Source organism: Epinephelus lanceolatus, chromosome 14 (assembly GCF_041903045.1).
Source record: "Epinephelus lanceolatus isolate andai-2023 chromosome 14, ASM4190304v1, whole genome shotgun sequence".
Taxonomy (NCBI): domain Eukaryota; kingdom Metazoa; phylum Chordata; class Actinopteri; order Perciformes; family Serranidae; genus Epinephelus; species Epinephelus lanceolatus.
The window spans coordinates 27,696,617-27,714,039 of NC_135747.1; the positions used below are offsets into that span (position 1 = coordinate 27,696,617).

Below are 17,423 nucleotides of genomic sequence, written 5' to 3' on the forward strand. Positions count from 1 at the left end.
GACTGCAAAATAAAAATCTTTATTCTGACAGCGAACTTAAAAATTCAACAGGTTTATTCATTATTTACTCTCATTGAAAAGTTCCAAATGTGCCAATAAAATATAAAGATCAGTATGAATAACAGTAACAGAGTATAAAAGAAAACAACGAAGTGTGATTTGTGGAAAACTTAGAGTACAACTACAACCATGTGCCACCCACCAAACAATTAGTGCTGTTAAATTTGTGACATTCTCATTTAAAACATAAACAAAAAGCAGTGATTGACTTCTTAAGTGTATTATTTGACCACAGACACATCTTTGGAATACAAGAGCGGTTTCAGTCATTGGGTGGAAGGTTTCAAAGCATAGAGGGAGTGCGCGACAAGCGTTTATTTCACTGCGTTAAAGGTCCAGTGAGTAGGATTTAGTGCCATCTAGTGGTGTGATTACAGAACTGAAAGCACATGCCACCAGACATCGGTCTCTACTGGTGAAACAGGCAGATGAACGGACAGACATGGCGACTGTGAGTGGTGGGGATAACGTTACAGGACTGTAAACAGCCGCAACAGCAGCAGAGAAAAACCGCATATTTTCACTTCCAATGGTGGATTGGTTCTTTATTTCGACAACACCAGAGTTGGTGATAGTTGGAACAGTGGACTAACTAGACAACTAACAAGACTAAGTCGTGTGTGTTTTACGAGTTAGAGAAACCTGAATTCAGAAGGTGTACGGTTGTATTTCGCTGTTGAATAAGGAAAGTGGATGCTAAATATTACTTTCCTTAACATTTTGTGGGTTTATATAATGTATTTATTAAACTTGAAAAGCTAAGAGAGCTTGAGGAATGAAGCGAACTCTCCCGACCATCATATACCATATGTCTGGTCCCCAGTGAAATTTCAGGACAAGTGTGTCAGAGAACTAGGGTAGCATTCGCATAATTGCAAATAGCTCTTATCTAGAGCTTGTTTTGTTAACTCTAGGCTACTGTAGAAACAACATGGTGCACTCCGTGGAAGAGGACCCGCTCCGTATGTAGATATGAACAGCTCACTCTAAGGTAATGGAAACAATGATTCATAGTTTCAGGTTATTAAATGAATGAAAACATAGTAATGAATATTATATACCATTTCTGTCAATAGATGCCACTAAATCATACAAAGGTTGGACCTTTGAACACTGACTGCTATTTCTGACAGTCTTCACAGAATCATAAGTGTGTGTTTGTGTTACCGGGAGGTCATTAATGCTATTGGTTCTAAGACAAGGCAGGTAAGTAGTACCGTCACAGTGTGTTTTTGGTGCGCAGACCAACCTCTGGATTGTCCTTTGTTAAAAACAAGTCTCTGCTGGTAGCAGCCTCTAGCAGCAGCCAGATTTGGCCTTCTTGTTGCCGCCCACCCTGCACTCCTCCAGGTCCACCGTTGGAGACTCCTGGTTCTCATTTCTCTTCCTCAGGATGGAAGGCAGCACCAGATCAAACAGTGCCTCAAACAGATTGTCCACATTGTAGCCCGTCTTGGCGCTCGTCTCGAAACACATCTTCTCTGCAGGCAGGCTGTTCTTCTCCTCCAGGCCTTTGTAGCGCAGTATTCTCACATAAAGAGCTGCTGCATCCTCCGGCGTAACCTGTTTTTGCACCGTCACCCCAGAGAGGGATGCAGGGGAGGCGGGGGGTGTGGGGCAAGCAGACGGCACCTGTGGTTCTGTCCTCTCCTCCTCACACTCAGTTCGGTCCGCAGACGCCACATCTGAGTCCTGGCACAGCTGGGCTTTAGGGTCTGTGAGGTCCACCTTGTTGCCCACTATAGCATAAATGCAGTCATGGTTTGCGGTATCAGTGAGGGACAGGAAGCGCTCCTCCAGCTCACACAGGCTCTGCCAGTTGGTGACGTCGTAAGTCAGAATGACAGCAGCTGCTCCACGACAGTACATGGAGCCCAACCCGTGGAACTGTTCACGACCTGAGGAGACAGAGAGAGGTCAGCAGTGTCTGACTAAACTCAACTTGAACCCCATAAAAAAACAAAGAAGAATAAGACAGCCGTACTGTGTGAACAACACTGCAGGAGGACACACAGCACAGAGAAGTTGTGCAAGACAGTCAGCAGTTTGAAAACAGAAACAACCTTTGTTGTTGAAACATGTGGGATTCTTGAAAGGGCACATTGTATGCCACTCTGCCACTGGGGCATCTCTTGGGTAATACTCAGTTACCAGTTTCTCAGGTACACCTAACTGGGATTATATTGTTGATTAACCGATTGTTCATCCATAAAAAGTCAGAGCATTGTAGAGCTGCCCCCTGAAAGTCGAAGATTCTTCAAGTCGAACAGTTGTTTATGATTGATCATTTCTTGGTCAGTAAGTGAGCAGCGTTCTTCTGGGGACGTTTCGGTCCCGAAAATGCTAGTGTCTGTGTAATTAGCACACATTAGCTAAGAGGGCTAACTTGGCTTGTTTACTATATGAAGTGAACGTCACTCTAACCCTGACTGTGTCACCAAACCTCGTTCAAACTCCACATGAAAAAAAGGAAAGAATTGTCAAATATTCTTATTGAACTACCAAATCCAATTTAACTGACATAATTCTGGGTCAGGTACTGCCCTAAAAACGCTGGTGAAAAACAACATTAAAATATCCCAGAGCCCAGTGAAGTACAGTCATATTCTTTGTTCTATTCACCCAACATTCTGAGAAATGTTCTCTGAAACGTAACTGGAATATTTATTTAATTATCAAAACCGTTTCCGATTAAATTTCCTGTCAGACGTCTCACTGGTTAATCACTTCAGCTATAGTGCCATCAAAGAGTGTATTCATTACACTAATTTATCACAAATACCTCCTGGAACACATCAGTGAAGATCTGAGGAAGTTAGTTATTTATTTCTTACATACTATTGGCTGAATGATTAAAAAAAGGAAAAACCCCTAACTCAGCCCCTGAAGTGCCTCTGGAAAATACTGTTGTATGCAACTTTGGAAAAGATAGATTAGAGCATGGGGAGACAAGTCTTCCTTTCACAGCCCTGTCATGTGACTATTAAGAGGAACAGGGTAGGCAGCTTGAACGCCCTCATGGGGCTTTGAAATCTTACTGAAACAGGGGCACTATCAGTGGGAAAATAAGCAACGTAGAGTCTGTTCTCAATGTGCTGAGCCAACCATCCGACAGGTTTTAGCCCAACCCTTGTAACTGCCACTCTTCCAAAAGTTTTATAGCCGACGCTGACAGCTCTGCAACAGTACCGTTACAATGACTCAGTGCTGAGCCGGCATTTCTCTACCACAGAGTGGCTAAATAAAACGTACACAACAGCCTCCTGTCAGAGGTCATGGTGTTGGGGAACACAGACAGGAAATGGCTTACTGGTGACATGGTCGGCCTCTCCTTATCTCTGTGGCTCACCAACTCTACTTTTGTGCACTGTGTATTTGCCCAAGAGGGTTTACTGTAATTCATGTTTACACAATACTGGAATGTAGTGCAGCTGTAGGCTGGATGAATCACCCAATTATCCCACAGCCAATACAAATATGTTTAAATTAGTTTATTAAATAGAAAAATAACCTTGAATCATTGTGATCTGTGGGGCTAAATGGGCACATATATGCTCTAGAGAAGCATGAGTTTGTATATGTAAATATATGTATTCAATGTGACAGTAAAATAATGGACTGGTTTCTGTAGTCTCTACAACAAACATGTTACCAGGTACAGAACATAAAGACTGCTCGTCATGTTATTGTACCAATCAATAGTCTCATGTAGTGATGTAAACAAAGAGTCAATAATCAAATTAGCCAGACAACAGATAATTCAATCTCTTTAAGTCCTTTTCTGCACTACAAAAACAATATGTAACGTCACATGAAAGTGTTTCTCGTCTGTTTCACATCATTAAAGTTCACCAGGCTTTTCTGTTATTAGCATTCCAAGATTAATTTAATTCATCTGGTCGAATGAGGGCCTTTGTGGTTTATGTGCTGTCGTGTAGGCTGCAACACATGTAAACAAGCTGACCTACTCATGATACATAGCACTGTCCATTTTTTTGTCAAATCTTTAGCAGTGCTTGTTATTTCTGGAGCCTTTCTCCCAGGCAGCTGTTTGTGGATTTAAAAAATAGGCTAAAAGCGACCGTCACTGCAGAAGTACACAGATGACAATGGCGCTGATTGGGTCAGATGAGTCCAGTATTGAGCAACATGGCACAAGACACAGTGATTTTATAACATCTGTGTTGTTCACCCAGCAGGAAACACGGAGTTAAGTAACTTATTATATGTAACAGGATATATATTTTTCATAAAACAGTATTAAGGACACTGCACAACAATGTTTCAGGCCTTGAAGTGCTTGTAAAGGAAGCAGGTGTTTGCATGGTGGGTGATTTTCTGTTGACGCACTACAAATACATATTTTAAGAGTTTAGAGTGTTCGCTTACTTTTAACTTTACAAGGGCTTTTAACACATATTAGCATAAGACAACCAACTAAAAACAGAACAAAAGGTTACTTGCATTATTAATAAATTCATCGATCTGTCCAGATAGGGAATTAATATTAATAATTGTATTTTTATCACAAATTACCAGTCAAAATGGGATGTCAGATTGTCTGACCAGCAGCCAGAAACTGAATTATTCCACTTATAATGTTTTGATTTAAACTAATGAAATTTATTTGATTCGATTTGATCATCAAAACAGGAACTAACTAGATTTCTGTTTGACTACGCGAGTGACAGGCATTTATTTTGCAAGTTTATTTCATGTTTCAGTATACTTTTGAACAATACATTGAGTTTTCTAAGATTCTTAGGTCTTATATAGTCTTTTATTGTTGTTTTTTAACTGTTTTTATAGCTCAAGGTCCAATATACTCTACTATAACAAATAACTTTGGTCTTAAACAACTACAAGCCATGTCAATGATTACAGGATCTGACTAAAGGATTGTATTTTTATCAGAAAGGGGTGTCTCTGAAAATGAAATGAGTAATCAAGCACCCAAAGGGACCCTTGTGTTATTATAAAAGGTGTGCATTGATTAAAAGATATATTTTAAAGTTGTTTTGGTGGTTGTTTTTCCCAACAAGTGTTGGATTATCATGTTGTTTTTATCATGTTTGAACCTGAAAAGTTTGTATTGCACAAGACTTCATGGGAAATGGCATTGTTAATCCTTTCAGCACTACAGTTTTGATATATGAGAGTAACACATAAACAACAGAGGCAGGTTAGCTGAGTGTTCCCAGTGTGTACAGTCACATGCCAATGATTGCCTCAGGTGGTGCACGCTATCAGGTAAACACAGATAATAAACAGGAGGAATGAGACATCATAAGAAGTTAAAATAAACAGTGTGAAGAAATGGCATGAGGGGGAACATTACCAGCAGTGTCCCATATTGAGATGTTGTAAGGTCCCCACTGTTTGAGGAAAAACGCCCCTCCGACGGTGCTGATGGTGTCTTTGAACTTCCTCTCCGTGTACCTGTGGAGCAGCGACGTCTTCCCCACGTTCATGTCTCCCAGGAGAACAAGCTTCACGTCGGGCTTCTTCATCTTCGACGCTTCGGGCATGGTGATGGCTCGTGTCCCGCTACAGGAGCGCTTTTATTTCCTTTAACCGCAGAAAATAAACTCGGTAAACTAGCGCGTGAAGTTGATGTCAGGTTGGTGGCGAGCTCCTCTGACAAACGCCATTTTATGAACCAAAGTTCATTAGTGACAGCGGAGGTTCATTCTCTGTCTGTTTGTCTGGAACTTCAAAAAGTAAATGAGGTGAAACAGGAAGTAGGTGAGGAGCTACAGATTTACACATGCGCCCTTTCACCCTGAGCAGAGTCTGTCAGGATCAGCTACCGGTGTGCGATATTTTTTTTCGTAGGATAGTAGGGGAAGGTACCGCCTTTTCCGCCTCTGATTGGCTAGAAGGGCTCTCCTCCGATTGGTTATTTGCTGTCGGCTAGTCTGTTTTGATCGTCTTTACCACCAACAGAAGTAAACGAAGTCAATCCAACAGTGTGATAAGTGCGTGCCATCAGATTTATATTAATGGAAAGCACATCGCCGAATTTAAGGTTGACACCTAAAGTGTATGTCCACATCTTTACATATGTTCTCATAGGCATGAAAAGTATCCAAGGGACGAGGAAACGGTAAACTAAGCGATTTCTCAAGGCACTTTGGCAGCACGCTCTGGAGGACATACTTGTCTAATGCACATAGCTAGGCTAATTTATACAATGTAAAATGCCATAGGCTTGTGCTAATAACATTAGCATGTTATATATTTGTTTGGAAAACGTGTTTAGTGGAAGACAGTTGTTTTGTTGGTGAACCTTGCCAGTTGTAATGGAGACAAATTTTGTAACTTCACCTTTGTTAAATGTTGCTGTTGTCCCTGGCTTTATGTGAGAAGAGGAAAAGTTTGCTGCTCGCTAGGCTAATTTATACAATGTAAAATGCCATAGACTTGTGCTAAAAACATTAGCATGTTGTGTTTGTAGGGAAATTGTGTTCAGCAAAAGACAAGTGCTTTGCCTTTAAATCCTGTGAATGATAGTGCAGCCAATGTGTGTGCTTGTGTTTGACATTGTTGCTATTAAGTCACATTTTATGTGTGTTTTGAATCAACTAAACTTTACAGCCCTTGACAGAAATCCTGCTGCCGACTAGTGTTTTGGAACTGCAGAGTGACACAGACACACACCCTCAACCCCCAGCTTCTTGGAGGCACCACTGTGTGGACGTATTATTTGGCAGATGTATATTTCATAAGTTGAATAAATACATATTGGGGGGGACAAGTGGCAAAATCCAGGGCTGAAAAATGAAACCAACACAGAGGTGATAAAAGAAATTGCAGTTCTTTCAACAGCCACTTGAGGCTGTCTCCAGAGGCTAGTCAATCCCCATGGACCCCATGTTAAGATGCCCAACTTTACAGCACATAAATAAAAGATATGCAATAAAAACATATCAAAAATAAGTTAACACTATAATAGAATCTTAAACTTGGAGGGCACTTTTAGTGCTTCTATTGCTTGAGGTATATAAAGTGCTGATGTAGGATTCTGCTTCTTTTTTAAAGGTACAGAGAGAGGGTTTGATTTTTAATACCTTACATTTATGGATACAAAACTTGGCCAGCAATATGATGAGATGACACAAAAAAGTCATTTTCTAGTACTGTCTTTTAACTTGTAAACCCAAACAGTACATCCTTAAAGCAAAGTACAAAAGCATCACAATGTAAAGTGACAGATACCTTGCCACAGACTCCAGGTGTGTTCGCAAGTCCAGAACAAATGGGAGACCGTCTCTGCATGTTACAAAAAGTGCACATGGTGTCAATGTCCTTCTTGAACCTGACTAAAAATGACTTGACAGCGTGACAGTGATGAATGACCTTAAAGGAAGTCTCTTTAACTTTGTTAACCAGTAGATATCTATTAGGAAGAGACCATCATTTTTCCCAGCATAGGCCCTGAACAAGCTTATTCCAGGTTACTAGTACATATAATTTTTTTTTTTTTTGGTCATTTTACAGGAAGCTGGTTAAGCCCATATCCTCTTGATACCCTGTGTCTTCATATGAGGACATCACATTTTGGGTTTACTTGACCTTATACTTCATTCTACTTAACTAAGACCTGTTGTCCTCCTTCATGGACACTTTTTTTGTGCCATCTAGTGGTAGCAAAAGCACAATACACTAATCCATGTACAAACAAGATGGCAGCCATCCCTGACAAGTTAGTCTGCAAGTGATCTCCACCCAAAAGTGGACCTGATGCTGGGGCAGCAGTGGCTTAGTGGATAGAGCAGGTGCCCCATGCACAAGGCTGTTGCCGCAGCGGCCCGTGGTCGAGTCCAGCCTGTGGCCCTTTGCTGCATGTCACTCCCTCCTCTCTCTCCCCCCTCACACTCACCTGTCCTGTCAATTAAAGGCTAAAATGCCCAGAAAAATATCTTTTTTTAAAAAGTGGACCTGATCAGATTTTATGTTTGAAACTTGTTTATTTACGATAAATAATGTTTGTAGTCAAGTCACTGTTATTTACTCATTTGAAGACATTTGGACTTTAATGTTGTCCGTTTGAGGACCTTTGGACTTGATTATTGTTGACAGTTTTTGATTTTTTTATACTTATCAGGTCCTATTGATCCCAAATAGCTAGGAGAATTAAATATGCAAACAAAACAATAGTTCAGGTCTCAGGGGGATATACCTGTGTGTACCCTCAACTCAACCACGGTAGCTACATCCATCATTTTTGCCTCATTTTTGCCTAGTTTTATTGTTGTTGTTGTTCTGGTAATTTAATATTGTAGTTGTATTGTTGTTGCTGCTGTTATTGTTGCAATGCCTTGATGGTGTGTTGTCTTGCTATTGTTATTGTTGAAGCTGTTGTGTCATGAATATGCTCTTTTTTATAATTGTGTTTTTATATAATAGTGTCTAGCAGAGAAATTGTTCCCTGTTTCCTGCCCAGGGACTGCAGATGACAAATAGCTTATAGCTAACTCTGGTGCAGCTAAGTAGCTGTGCTCTGTCCCTGTTAAATGAATAAAATAAGTGAATATTGTTTTACAATAAGTGGGATCTGATGTCCTCCTGCGTCTACAGCGCCACCCAGCATCTAGCGGTCATTAGCAGAACTGCAGCTTTAACCTACTTCCGCTTTGGCTGCTCAGATGTGGTGAGAAAGGTTCACTCGCGTCTATTGACAGATTAAAACCTACTGGGATTTGGACTGTCCGAGGCGCCCTCAAACGCATCACAGGCTGTTCCCTCCTGCGCTGGTGCTCTGGGTCAGTGCGCCTCATGATCAGGACCATTTGTGTGCAGTTGTCAGCGCTGAAACGCAGCCCCAGTTTAGGTAAGAAGAAGTGTGTAGACCAAGGGGGGCTGAAGGATGATCACAACATGCCGCAGGAGGTTCAGATGCTCGTCTTTTGCTTTATCACACTTGCTCTGTCGATTGTCGCCACGCTGGTGTGTTTGAACGAGAAAGGTAAAGTGAAGGGAACACGGTGACGTTGTTTCACTGCAGCGCCCTGTTAGCTTTACTGTTAGCTTAGCTACATGCTGTTAAACATGACCGGAGTTCACAGGTGAAGACATATAAGACATGAATGGGTTAAAAGCGGTTGGGATCGGGCTCTCTAGGACCCTGCAGACACCTAGCATGGGCGGAGGAGCAGGCGGAGAAAGGTGAAGTTACCCTCAGACTACTGATCAGAGGTCAGTTTTGAAATCCCACCGATGAAGGTGAAGGTTGTGCAAAGGGCTCGGGACACCGATCCCCGGTCAGTTCACATCCAAAGTACAAAGCTACGCATTTTGCGAACGACGTAAAAGGATAAACACAGACGGCTAGGTTTGAGCTAGCATACAAAGAGTTGATCCGTACAAGATACAGTGATGTTCCCAAGTTGAAAACTACCACCATCGTCCTCACAAGTCCGTCGAAGCGACCTCAATGGCCGGTTGTTGTTGTTGTTGTTTGGGATAGGCGGCTTTGATGCGGCTCGGAGCAAAGATCCAGACCCAGACGTCCATCATAATCCGCAGTGTCAACATCTCCATTCAACTCCGCGCGGTGCAGGTGACTGTAAAGCGAGCCCTGGTTTTGGATCCGCGATGCAAGCGAACACAACGCGGGGCTTCTTGTGGTCGGATGTGGAGACGAGGACGTTGTTGAACATCTGGGGGGAGCAGGACATCCAGGCGGCGCTGGATGGAAACTTCCGAAACAGCTTCGTGTACCGCGACGTTTCCCGGAGGCTGGGGGCGATGGGGTTTGAGAGGACGCCGGAGCAATGCAGGGTGCGCATCAAGAGCCTCAAGAGACAGTACTTGTTAGCCAAGGAGGGCAATCTGCGCAACAACGGGCAGTATCACAAGATCTGTAAGTTTTATGACACCATGGAGAGGATTTTAAGCAACCGGCCCGCTCTTGACCCTCAGGAGTTCATAGAGGGCGGGGCGGGAGGAGAGGAGGCCGGGGATGGCCTGGAGGAGGATGGTGATGATGCTCAAGATGCTTACTCCGAGAGCACAGGGGAGTGTCCTTACCCTGCAGAGACTGAAGTCAAGTTGGAATACCCAACTGTACCCATCCCTATACCAGTTAAAGTGACAGTGGGCAACAACAGTAAGTCAAATTTCAGTAGTTTTGCTGTGTTTTATAAATGTTTTTTGTGTAGGTATACACTAAAAGATGCATCACACCCCTCTCTAATTCAGGCACTCCAGTAAGACCGCACCACAGCAGCCAGCCGGCCAGTAATCTCTCAGCCAGGGCACCCAAACGTTCGAGGAAGCGGCGTGCAAACTTCCCCATGGAGAAACTAATGGAGCAGTTCCTGGAGCAAAGCGCCCAGGCTGAGGACAACTTCTACCGCATGGAGGAGCAGCGGCTGCAGGGAGAGGACCGCCGCAGGGAAGCCGAGCACGCCAGGGAGCTGCACATGCTTCAGATGCTCGGTCAGATGTTCTCCAGCATCTCCTCCACGGCCAGACCCGGCTCTGCGGCCAGTCCCTCCAAAACAGCTCCTCCTACCCGCGCTCCTGCGTTCTCCAGTGCCTCCCTGTCGTGTACACGAGGCCAGGCCGGTCACCTGAGACGCCCTTCACCCCAGACAGACTGTTGCACCCAGCAAAGTCAGCTGTTGAACCCAGATCCCCAGGCTTTAGGTATTAGTTTCGGTGTCATGTGAAGGCTCAAGGTGGAAATTAAAGGCATGTCAGGTGTAATGTGACGATGGTCACTCCAGTACGCTGTTTTTCTTTAGTTAGATGATTTGGTAAATTATCGTTATTCTCAGCTTTATTTGTTGTTTTTGTCGCCAAAATTTTGTCATCTTGTATCTGTGGAAGGTAAAAACATAGATTAGAAACCAACTGAAGCAAAGCAATTATCCCACACTTTAAAACTTTGTTTATCCCCTCAGTGTTTGACCGCTACTACAGTTTGGGGTCGACATCACACAGAGGTATGGACGATGACATCCTCTCACTGGTGAAGAGCATAGTCCCTCCACTGACATCCAAAAAGCACAAGGGACAAGATGGACGTATTGGGATCATTGGAGGATGCCAAGAGTATGTCACACTTTGTCCTCAGTATCATTCACCAAACAAGAGTTTAGTTTGTCATTCTCCTTCCTTATTTCTGTCAATCTCCACCCCTCAAAGCTACACTGGAGCTCCATACTTTGCTGCCATCTCAGCACTGAAAGTGGTGAGCGGTAATTCTGTCAGATATATCTCAGTGTTACTCTGAATTGTCCAGCTCTGGTGTAGTAACAGTTTGTCAAACCTTTGTCTCGTCTCCAGGGAGCCGACCTGTCTCATGTGTTCTGCACCAAAGATGCTGCAACTGTAATCAAATCATACAGCCCTGAGCTCATAGTTCATCCTGTCCTGTAAGTACATACCCACCTGGACCAGTTATCATCTCATTTTCATTTTGGCAGAACATCATTCTTTTGTAGGATCTTCTGACTGGTGTTTCTATTATTTTGTTTCCAGTATCAATGACAGAGACACCTCTGTATAATCCCGTACAGTTTTACAGCACCTCAAAATACATCCTCAACACCTCTCTTATTTTAATCAATCAGTTCAATCAATTTTATTTATAAAGCCCAATATCACAAATCACAATTTGCCTCACAGGGCTTTACAGCATACGACATCCCTCTGTCCTTATGACCCTCGCAGCGGATAAGGAAAAACTCCCCAAAAAAACCCTTTAACGGGAAAAAAAAACAGTAGAAACCTCAGGAAGAGCAACTGAGGAGGGATCCCTCTTCCAGGACGGACAGACGTGCAATAGATGTCGTACAGAACAGATCAGCATAACAAATTAACAGTAATCCACATGACACAATGAGACACAGAGAGAGAGAGAGATGCAGGTAATGACAGTAGCTTACAGCAACATTAATGAAATTAATAATATTATAGTTATAGTTCTGGCTACTGTGGTAGAATATGTTGAAAGTATGTATTAATATCTGGCAGTATACATGTGTGACAATAGTCATATGTGTATAATAACAATAGAAGTATGACTAATGATAACAGCAGCAGCAGCAGGAGGCATCTGGCAGGACCACGGCAGCAACACAACCACACACGTCACGCTGTCCAGGCACCGCTGCGATATGAGTTAATCTGAGAGACAGTGGAGCACAAAGGCTCCGGAGAAGAAGCCAAGTTTTAGACTGTACTATTTTTATATAGGTGTACCTTACAACTGGCAACTGTGTATATGCTTATATGCATCATAGAAATGTGCCAAAATGTGTATAATTTAAAGGGGAGCATCATCTAAATGACGAATTCCGTGTGTGTGTGTGTGTGTGTGTGTGTGTGTGTGTGTGTGTGTGTGTGTGTGTACCAAGGGACAGTCCTAATGCAGTGGAAGAGATAGAAAAATGGCTCCCAAGACTTCACGGCCTTGTGGTGGGACCAGGTCTAGGGAGAGAAGAAGCGTTACTGAGAACAGCAAAGGCATGTGGATTATATATACACTCTCCCTTCACTCACAACAGTGTCCGAGACCAGCTGCTTGTGCATGACCACAAAACTCATGTCTTTAACAGTTAGATAGAAGGCAGTGATAAAGTCAAGCTGCACAAAACAACTCCTTGTGTTTGGCTTTCTGTGACTGATAACTGATAACTGGTGAGTTTAATTTCCCAGAAAACATGGCCTGTAAGCATGTGAGAATGTCAAAGTAATGAGAGAATGATCTGATGCTAGCTCATGTGAACTGATGCTTAGAATTGTTGCCCGCTTTGATTAGACTGATGAAAGAGTGCATGTAAAGATGCCGTTTAGTGCTGCCTTAAGAGAACATTACAGTGTGCTTGTTGGACAAACATTACTCAAGTATAATGTTTAATTTGCCTTCGCTGTAAGTAACACATTTTCTTGTCTTTTAGGAGGTGATAGAGAAGTCTAAAGCACGAGATATCCCTATAGTCATTGATGCAGTAAGTCTCAAGTTCCAGCTGTTGAACAGATGGGATCTTATTTGCAAAGCTATACACAATCACTGAGTGTGTGCGTGTGTATGTTTGTGTGTGTGTCTCATTTGTTTGTTTTCAACAGGACGGATTATGGCTAGTTACACAGCAACCATCTGTTATTCAAGGGTACCAGAAGGGCATCCTCACACCTAACATCATGGAGTTCACTCGGCTGTATGAGGCTCTGGTGGGTCTTTCTGCATCGTTGATTCAATCAGCAATTGACAGCATATAATCATGTGTGTGTTAATGTATGTGTGTGTTGACTGTCTCAGCACCATGAGCCCATGGACAGCACTGATCATCAACGCAGTGTCATGCAACTCAGCGTAGCCATGGGCAACCTCACTTTGGTGCTTAAAGGAGAGCATGATCTCATCACAGATGGCAGTAAGGGTTAGTGTCAATCCCATAAACATTTATCTTTTCCAGATGATCTTTCACCTTGCCACTCGTGTAAATCACTCCTCAGATGTGACTTTGGAGAAACTTCAGAGCTCTTCTTCTTTTGATTTCTTCTTCGCAGTGGTCTCATGCAGTGTCGAGGGCAGTGGGAGAAGATGTGGTGGACAGGGGGATCTTCTGTCGGGATCTATGGGAGTTTTAGCACATTGGGCGCATGCTGCCTCTGCAGCAGGAACAGTCAGAAGGTGAAGACATGATCAGCTGTTTGTGCAGTGTGTTTTAAGAGTAGTGCATGGCACATTTAAAGGACCATACAAATGTGTTTTAATGTTTAAGCACAAAACATGCAAAGTGCATAAACGTTACATTATGTAGACTATTCCAAAACATTCTGTAGTTTTAAAGGAAAACTACACACATTTTCTAAATTCATATGTCAATCCTGTGGTCCAAGAAAGTCTATAAATATTAGTGAACAAACTACTCTCTAATAAATCCAAAAACTATAGCGCTGAAACTGTAATTTGTAATGTCATAGAGTATAGACTGAATCTTAATGGTTATTTACAGTAACCTCGGTGTAGAAAATCCTCACGTCATGTACATGAAATCAAACAGCCTTGAGCAGAGCCTGCCTCAGGTAGCTAGTTTTAAGGCACCTAAAAAAGGCCCACCAAAAAAAATCTATCAGTTTAAGTGTACACTATATTTAGAATGTCTTTACCAGCTCAGTCTGTGCACCAGGAACAGAAAACAAAACTAAGACTTGAGATCTCAGACTACAGCTACAGTCAGGTCTCTGATAAAAAATGAAAGAATGAAATGAATATATGTAAAAATAAATGAATAAACACCAGTGATAGAGCCTATAAAAGGTCACAGATGGCCAACCAGCCCTGGAATAAAGCGCACAGTGACGAGTGAGGGCTTAACATTTTATAACAAATCTCAGTGCACTATGATATGTAGTATCTAATGTGCAAACAATGCAATGCAAACACTATTGTACTGGGACGCTTGAAGAAACAGACAGAACCACACTGGCCTGTAATGCTTGAAACAAAGCAGGACGAGGAGTAGTTTGGTTCAGGGAAGATGCTGCACGTCTCCAAATGTGGAATGTAAAACACATCAATTGGCAACAGTCTACAGCACAGAAACACTAAGGTTTTCCTCCAATTTTAAGTTCATCCGTAAGTGAGGGGCCTCATAACCACTCTGCAGTGCCACGACAAAGTACAAAAAAAATGAACTATGTCATACAGTACAGGCCAAAAGTTTGGACGCACCTTCTCATTCAATGCGTTTTCTTTATTTTCATGACTATTTACATTGTAGATTCTCACTGAAGGCATCAAAACTATGAATGAACACATGTGGAGTTATGTACTTAACAAAAAAAGGTGAAATAACTGAAAACATGTTTTATATTCTAGTTTCTTCAAAATAGCCACCCTTTGCTCTGATTACTGCTTTGCACACTCTTGGCATTCTCTCCATGAGCTTCAAGAGGTAGTCACCTGAAATGGTTTCCACTTCACAGGTGTGCCTTATCAGGGTTAATTAGTGGAATTTCTTGCTTTATCAATGGGGTTGGGACCATCAGTTGTGTTGTGCAGAAGTCAGGTTAATACACAGTCGACAGCCCTATTGGACAACTGTTAAAATTCATATTATGGCAAGAACCAATCAGCTAACTAAAGAAAAACGAGTGGCCATCATTACTTTAAGAAATGAAGGTCAGTCAGTCCGGAAAATTGCAAAAACTTTAAATGTGTCCCCAAGTGGAGTCGCAAAAACCATCAAGCGCTACAACGAAACTGGCACACATGAGGACCGACCCAGGAAAGGAAGACCAAGAGTCACCTCTGCTTCTGAGGATAAGTTCATCCGAGTCACCAGCCTCAGAAATCGCAAGTTAACAGCAGCTCAGATCAGAGACCAGATGAATGCCACACAGAGTTCTAGCAGCAGACCCATCTCTAGAACAACTGTTAAGAGGAGACTGCGCCAATCAGGCCTTCATGGTCAAATAGCTGCTAGGAAACCACTGCTAAGGAGAGGCAACAAGCAGAAGAGATTTGTTTGGGCCAAGAAACACAAGGAATGGACATTAGACCAGTGGAAATCTGTGCTTTGGTCTGATGAGTCCAAATTTGAGATCTTTGGTTCCAACCGCCGTGTCTTTGTGAGACGCAGAAAAGGTGAACGGATGGATTCCACATGCCTGGTTCCCACTGTGAAGCATGGAGGAGGAGGTGTGATGGTGTGGGGGTGTTTTGCTGGTGACACTGTTGGGGATTTATTCAAAATTGAAGGCACACTGAACCAGCATGGCTACCACAGCATCCTGCAGCGACATGCCATTCCATCCGGTTTGCGTTTAGTTGGACGATCATTTATTTTTCAACAGGACAATGACCCCAAACACACATCCAGGCTGTGTAAGGGCTATTTGACCAAGAAGGAGAGTGATGGAGTGCTGCGGCAGATGACCTGGCCTCCACAGTCACCGGACCTGAACCCAATCGAGATGGTTTGGGGTGAGCTGGACCGCAGAGTGAAGGCAAAGGGGCCAACAAGTGCTAAACACCTCTGGGAACTCCTTCAAGACTGTTGGAAAACCATTTCAGGTGACTACCTCTTGAAGCTCATGGAGAGAATGCCAAGAGTGTGCAAAGCAGTAATCAGAGCAAAGGGTGGCTATTTTGAAGAAACTAGAATATAAAACATGTTTTCAGTTATTTCACCTTTTTTTGTTAAGTACATAACTCCACGTGTTCATTCATAGTTTTGATGCCTTCAGTGAGAATCTACAATGTAAATAGTCATGAAAATAAAGAAAACGCATTGAATGAGAAGGTGCGTCCAAACTTTTGGCCTGTACTGTATATGTTATATATGTTATATATAGGCTATAGTGTGAACAGGAAGAGGACTGCAGCCCCATCAGAGCTGAAGTTGTTGAGAAAGAGAACACAACTGAGTCCCTTTTCTGTTGGTTCACTTTTTAGCTTTAGTTGGGGAAGCTGAATCTTTACTGCTTTTCTTTGTCTTATATGACAATGAAATTAATATATCAAGGTTTTGGACTGTGTGATTTTCTGTCATTTTGTAGATAAACTGAAAAACAAGAAACTACGCATCAAAACAATGTGTTGTTTCTCTTCCATGATTGTGCAGTTGGGAATCAATCAGGGATTAAACCACCAGTATGGTCTTTTAAAGTGTAGAATTGTACAAATAAATACATGTCAAGTATATCTGTGTCTCTGTGTTTCCTAATACATCATTGTTGTCGTCCTCCAGTGTAAATCCATCAGTGGTTGCAGCATTCGGGGCCTGTTCTCTCACAAGACAGTGCAACAGTCAAGCATTCCAGCGGCACGGCAGGTCCACCACCACATCAGACATGATCCAGGAGATTGGCTCGGCCTTCAAAAAGCTATTTGAAAGCTAAAAACACTGCCAACAGAAATCAAAATTGTTGTTTTAAAATCTATACATAAATACTCGATTTTGCATTCTTAAAAGCTGCAAGTATAGCCCGTGGGAGGGCTGGTGGAAAAATGTTGTCATCAAGTTGACTTTGGATCGAGATTAGAGGGGTGTGGACTTTCCTTGCAAGCACGGCCCCTAAAAATCTGGTGCAAAAAAATACACTGACCTGTTTGTGTATTGAATAAACACTAGGAATACCTACAAACAGTCTTCCATCTCCTGTGTATTATGATGAATGCATTCAACATGCTGAGGTGGCTAAATTTTTCACAGCCCACCAAAGAGACTGAGATGATGACATAAATGGGGCCACAGGAAACCAGAAATCTGTTTGGATTTTGAAATAAATAATAAATAAGATTTTGTGTGACTTTTTCCACTGCAGTGTGCCTTTATTGCCTCGAGGGGGCAGTATTGGACAATGTTTGAGTTGGAGCATGGAAACATACCACGGTTATA

At 42.5% G+C, this 17,423-nt stretch overlaps 2 protein-coding genes across 4 annotated transcripts; one reads left to right on the forward strand and one right to left on the reverse strand.

Annotated features, from left to right (window-relative positions):
• Positions 1 to 36: 36 nt before the first annotated feature.
• On the reverse strand, positions 37 to 5,864 carry rab20 (RAB20, member RAS oncogene family). The gene is made up of 2 exons (XM_033617254.2): positions 5,399 to 5,864; positions 37 to 1,958 (listed from the first exon to the last, which is right to left on the reverse strand). The coding sequence occupies exons 1-2, from the start codon at positions 5,586 to 5,588 to the stop codon at positions 1,357 to 1,359; spliced, it is 792 nt and encodes a 263-aa protein (XP_033473145.2). The 5' UTR covers positions 5,589 to 5,864; the 3' UTR covers positions 37 to 1,356.
• A 2,841-nt stretch (positions 5,865 to 8,705) lies between these two features.
• Positions 8,706 to 17,322, forward strand: naxd (NAD(P)HX dehydratase). 3 transcript variants are annotated; one of them, XM_033616500.2, is made up of 11 exons: positions 9,039 to 10,171; positions 10,264 to 10,713; positions 10,971 to 11,121; positions 11,215 to 11,260; positions 11,356 to 11,444; positions 12,429 to 12,537; positions 12,972 to 13,022; positions 13,141 to 13,245; positions 13,334 to 13,454; positions 13,585 to 13,708; positions 16,773 to 17,322. In XM_033616500.2, exons 1-11 carry the CDS (start codon positions 9,658 to 9,660, stop codon positions 16,921 to 16,923), a joined length of 1,911 nt encoding a protein of 636 aa, XP_033472391.1. In that variant the 5' UTR covers positions 9,039 to 9,657; the 3' UTR covers positions 16,924 to 17,322. The 3 variants fall into 3 exon arrangements, with proteins under 3 accessions (XP_033472396.2, XP_033472402.1, XP_033472391.1); XM_033616505.2 differs by lacking the exons at positions 9,039 to 10,171; positions 10,264 to 10,713 and adding an exon at positions 8,706 to 9,028; XM_033616511.2 differs by lacking the exons at positions 9,039 to 10,171; positions 10,264 to 10,713 and adding an exon at positions 8,706 to 8,893.
• The last annotated feature ends 101 nt before the right edge of the window (positions 17,323 to 17,423 follow it).